Source organism: Fonticula alba (genome assembly GCF_000388065.1).
Source record: "Fonticula alba strain ATCC 38817 unplaced genomic scaffold supercont2.8, whole genome shotgun sequence".
Taxonomy (NCBI): domain Eukaryota; order Rotosphaerida; family Fonticulaceae; genus Fonticula; species Fonticula alba.
In genome coordinates this window covers 1,007,965-1,013,199 of record NW_009242978.1, presented here as the reverse complement: position 1 = coordinate 1,013,199, position 5,235 = coordinate 1,007,965, and the positions used below count along the sequence as shown (strand labels likewise).

At 63.2% G+C, this 5,235-nt stretch overlaps 2 protein-coding genes across 2 annotated transcripts; one reads left to right on the top strand and one right to left on the bottom strand.

The window, feature by feature from the left end:
* Positions 1-127: 127 nt before the first annotated feature.
* H696_04881 (hypothetical protein) lies at positions 128-1,283 on the top strand (the record flags this gene model as incomplete). Its single annotated transcript, XM_009498746.1, has 2 exons — positions 128-1,008; positions 1,244-1,283. 2 exons carry the CDS (start codon positions 128-130, stop codon positions 1,281-1,283), a joined length of 921 nt encoding a protein of 306 aa, XP_009497021.1.
* Positions 1,284-1,943: 660 nt separating this feature from the next.
* On the bottom strand, positions 1,944-4,910 carry H696_04880 (protein transporter SEC61 subunit alpha). Its single transcript, XM_009498745.1, has 4 exons — positions 4,750-4,910; positions 4,541-4,611; positions 3,450-4,352; positions 1,944-3,121 (listed from the first exon to the last, which is right to left on the bottom strand). Coding segments are annotated over exons 1-4 (1,425 nt in total). The 5' UTR covers positions 4,751-4,910; the 3' UTR covers positions 1,944-2,671.
* Between the last annotated feature and the right edge of the window lie 325 nt (positions 4,911-5,235).

Sequence of the window (5,235 nt, the reverse complement as noted above, 5' to 3'; positions counted from 1 at the left end):
CTCCCTCCCCCTTTAGTACGCATACATGTATACATACCACGATGATGCTAATTGACCGCGCGATCAGTTCTCCTTTGCCGAGCTTCTGTCAAGTGAGCCGGCCCGGGTCCCTCCAGCCACATCGGCCATGGGGCTTTTGGCACGTGCACTTCTGCTGGACGATGGCTGCCTCTTCTTCGAGCCCCCCACCTCGTCGAAATCAAACGAGCGAGCCACATTCTCCGTTCGACGTCGGCCTGGGGCTCTGGGATTCGGGCCCTCTGGCTCGAATTCCCTCGTCCCGGACCTCTCCCTCGAACCCGCCGGCCTGATGGGCATCTGTGCCTCGCTGGCTCGCTTGCCGCATGCCTGCCATAAGACCCCCAGTCCCGGCGCTCGGCCGGGGATCTCCTGCTTTTTGGATTTCCTGCCGGAGGGCGAAGCCGAGCTCTCGAGCCAGGCCTGCATGCAGCTCATTCCGCGGCCCGGTCTGTCCGTTGGGTGTGGAGCACTGGACCTGGTGGCAGTGCGTCTGGTGGCCTTCCACTGCGATCTCATTGTGGCGAATGCGTTGCGCGCTGAGCGCCATGCCTCGGCTGCCGGGGCTTTTGAGACGCGCTTTGCCCGGCAGTACCGACATCTGGCCGAGGGCGCATCGGGCGGCATCACACCAGCCGAGCCTTTTGTTTGCTTGGGTGCCCAGTGTCCCGGAGACTTGCGGCCGCGCAGATTCCCCTTTATGCCATCATCTGAGCAGCCGGTCGGCCGGCCGGCCGCTCTGTCCTTTTGCGCACGCGCCGCCTCCGACCGCGGGCCCCCCAGCAGCTCGGGCAGCGCTTCCACCGCCGGCCTGCTGCCCGATGTCCTCCGAGCCCTGGCTCGAGCGGTGTTGCTCCTGGACTGTCAGATGGTGCTCTTTTCCCGGGAGTCCTGGGGCCCGATAGCCTGCGGCACACGTGTCGGGCTAGACCCGGCTCTGGAGCAGCACCTGCCAGGGGTGGATGCCCTCCTTGTGCGGGCTGGGCTCTTGTATGAGACAGGCCAACTGCCCTCGGAGTGCACCACCGCGGGGGGGTTGCTAGCCCGAGTGGCTCACCGTGCGGGGGGTTATCTAAATGAGCTCACCACCGGACGCCGACCAGCCACCCTCGCAGATGTGTGGTGTCTCTTCCAGCAGGCCGCGCGCATACCGGCCGCAGCGGCTCAGTTCCTGATGGCCTCCGCCTCGAGGGAAGCAGTCGCGCGTGGCCATGCCCTGGCCCAGGCTATTGGTGTTGCCCGGAATCGACTGTGGGTACTTCTAAAAGGTGCGCTTTCTGGCAGGTGTTTTCGGCTGCGGTCTCCCACCTCCGCGCCCCAGGAGGGAGTCCCTCTCTCTTCCACACACACACACACACACACACGCACGCACGCATGCATGCATGCATATGCGCATTTCGCTGGATTGCTGACCAGCATCAAACATGTCTTTGGCAGCCTGTGAGCAGGTTTTTGCCCCGGTGTGTCCGGAGCTCGGTGGTTTCACCCGCGCGACGATCGCCCAACGCATGGATGTGTGGCCTGCCAGACTGCTCTTTGGACAGGAGTGTCCAGCCCCCGGGGGTGGCCCACATTCTCGGCCAGGCCTCCCTTCGAGGGAGAAACTCCTCATCCACCTGAGCGCCAGGCCAACACGGGGCAGTGTGTGCAGCCAAGCATCATCTCCCCCTCCGGAACCCGGGGAACGCTCCCACAAGCGTCGAGCATGTGAAAGCCTCCACCCTGCTCGCGAGAAGCCCACCCAGAGGAGGACAACTTACCGAGGGCCACGGGATGGATGGATCTCCCGGGCGGCCTGTGACGACAGCGATTCGGAGCTGGAGGTGGAGCTCTAAGGACGAGGAATGATGCACGAGCACACATCGTGCCCTTTCCCTCGCCCTGGGTGCGCCAAAAACAAAAATGCACCAACCACCAAAAGCACATCGAAGATCTCGTATGTATATGTGTGTATAAAAAGGTGTATATAGGGGGGAAAGGAGGGGGGGGGGGAAGGAGACGAGGGTAGGCAGTGGAGGCACCGCGAGAGCGCTACGCGTGGGAGGGAACCTGTGTTCCCATGCATGCGCGTGGGGGTGTGGGTGTGCGTATGTGCGTGCGCGAGAAAGATCTGAGGGGATGCACAAGGGAAGGAAAGAGGGACAGGGGGGGGGAAGGGGGAGAGGGGGCGGCATGTGCAGGAAAATAAGCACAGGCCTCCCGCCGGGGGTGGGGGGGATCTTTCCGGCAGCGCCGCTCTTGGCCAGTCCCCGCCTCTCTGGAAGATGCACAAAGGATGACATGCACCGAGGGAGAGGGGGAACAGAGAGAGAGGGGGAGGAGGAAGGAGAGGGGGGATGCGCGGGCCAGTACAAGGAACGACGCATGCACAGACAGGACACAGACACACATCGCACAGGATGGGGGGCGAGAGAGGGCGGGTGGGAGGGGGGGGGGGACCCGCTTCCCCGCTCCCCGCGCATGCCGGCGCGGGGCCAAAGGAAGGACAAAGGATGCACACTATGAGCAGGAGGCAAAGAGAGAGAGAGAGAGGAACGAGGCAAGAGGGAAGGAAAGGGGGGAGGAATATTCCCTCCCAAGATCCCGCCCTCCCCCGCCCCCCTTGCGGCGGGGTCTCTGCTCGAGGCCCAGCTTCACGTGTGGCAAAAGCCCCTCACTCCATCAGGGACTGGAGGCTGACACCCTTCTCGCGCTGCTCCTTGACGAACAGCTCGTAGTACTGGAAGATGCTGCTGACGGCCAGCAGGATACCAGTGCCAGAGCCGATGGCGCCGGTGAAGTCGGCGAAGATGGACAGAGCACCAATGCAGAGACCACCGAAGGCCGCGGCAATCGGGATGAAGCGGTTCAGGAAGCCCTCCACATTGTTGGAATGGCCCTTGATGGTGATGGACTGGGCACGGAACTGGGCGGCCACGTCACGAGCAGACTGGCCGGAGAAGGACACCCAGATGGAGCTGAACAGGGCGCAAGTCCCGAGCACGAAGGCAATGTAGATGATCGTGTGGACGGGATCCGAGGCGATGTCGGCCAGGGTGCGCGGCGGGGACATGTAGTAGGCAAGACCGCCGACGGCGAAGAGCTGGCTCGAGCCGGGGTGGTTCTGTAGAGGTCGAGGGCCGGGAGGGGAAGGAGAAAGAGAGCGCGCATGCGTGCGGACGTGTGCGTGTGTGTGTGTGTGTATGCCCATGGCCAGCGCAGCGGGGTGGAAAAATGGGGGAGGAGAGGGGGAGAAGGTGGAAGAGGTGAGAAAAAGGGAAAAGGAAGCAGGACGGGGAGCAAAAGTGGGAGCATGGAAGGGCGTCTCGCGCCCTGCCACGGCCTCGTGCTCCGTCTGTCTCCCTCGGCTGGCGAGTTGACGAGGTGCCTGCATGAAGGGAGAGAGAGAGAGAGACAGAGACAGAGACAGAGAGAGGGGGGGGGGAACGTACGCGCCACACGCCGAACATGCGGACCAGGAAGTTCTCCGGGAACTGGTTGTACAGGATCTGCGAGAAGAGATAGACATTGGTCACCAGGGCCGAGTGGAAGATGATGGGCATGTTGGAGGTGTAGAAGAGCTTGATCGGGTAGGTCATCGGGGGGCTGTAGCCGCGAGTCGACTGGATGCGGACGTCCACACGGAAGCCCTGGAAGTAGATGACAATCAGGAAGATGAGGACGGTGGCCAGCAGGTTGGTCACATTCGGCAGGTTGTCGCGGTAGAAGGCCTCACGCAGGGCGCGGGTCTTGTCGGTGCGAGTGGCCAGCAGGTAGATCAGGGAAATGATGGCGCCCTCGAACTCGGTACCACGGCCCAGGTTGATGGTGGTCGGGGAGAAGGCCTTCCACAGGATGTTCTCGCAAATGTTGGTGGAGATGAACAGGGTGATGCCGGAGCCGAGACCGTAGCCCTTGGACAGGAGCTCGTCGATCAGCATGACCAGCAGACCAGCCAGGAAGAGCTGCAGCACCAGGAGCGCGCAAATGGGCAGGCCCAGATCCGCCGGGTTGCCGTACATGCCAGTGTAGACCGAAACGATGGCCTGGCCCAGGGACCAGACGAGACCAATGAACTTCTGCGCCGCGGCATAGAGCTCGCGGTCCTCCTCGACCGACTGGTCGACCTCGATGATGTTGGCACCAACGAGGACCTGGAGAATCATGCCGGAAGTGACAAGCGGGGTGATACCGAGCTCCATGAGCGTGCCACGGTTGGACGCCAGGATCATGCGGGCCCAGTAGAAGGGATCGGCCTTCTCATTGGACAGGATGCCGAACAGGGGGACCTGGCTGCAAACGAGATAGATCAGCAGGCAGACACCGGTCCACATGAGCTTCTCCTTGAAGGAGATCTGCATCCCCGGGTGAGAAGGGAAGGGGCGAGGCAGGAGCCGGGCAAAGGGAAGAGACACGGAAGTCAGCATGGGGAGGGGAGGGGCGCTGGAAGAAGGGCCAAGGCCGAGAGGGGCAGAGAGAGAGAGAGAGAGAGAGAGAGAGGGGGAGGGGGTGGGGGGGGGAATGTGGACATGGACAAACGCACAGCACGCTTGTTGGGCTCCTTGACCTCGGGGAGGTAAGAATAAACGGGGCGGAGCAGGTGGAGGACCCTCACTGCGGTGGGGCGTTAGTCACAAGCATGGCGGAAGGGGGGTGAAAGGTGGAAAGGCAAGGGCGGAGGTGGAGATGGGAAGCCGACAAGGATGAAGGGAAGGCCGGGGGGAGGGGGGGGGCCGAGAGGAAGGGGCGTACTGGTTGGAAAGACGGCCTCCGGGGGGGTGGGGGCACGTGCAACTGAGCCGGGCTAAGCACAGGCCTCAGCAGAGATAGAAAACGAAGGGGAAGGGGTGATGGGGGAGACGAACGCCGTGTGGGGCGAATCGCAATGTACGACGACAGGGAGTCTACTTGCCTTGGGGGGGGAGGCAAGAGGGGGGGGTGTCAGTGAAGGCAGAGTGACGGTGATGATGACCACAGTGTGAGAGGGGGAGTGGGAGAGGGAGAGAGAACGAAAGGGTGTCGGAGAGGGGAGGAGCCCACGAGGCTGAGGCAATCCGTGGTTCGGCTGACAAGGAAGAAGCGCAGGGGGGGGGGGGAGGGCAGCAAAGAGGAGAGGGGGTGAAGAAGGAGGATACGCCCTCCTCAGCCGCCCTGGAGGGACCGAAGCCGCAGGGGAGGGGGAGGGGGGGAGCCACCGGCGGATCCACCGCCCTCTCCCAAGCCACGGGAGAACGGGGG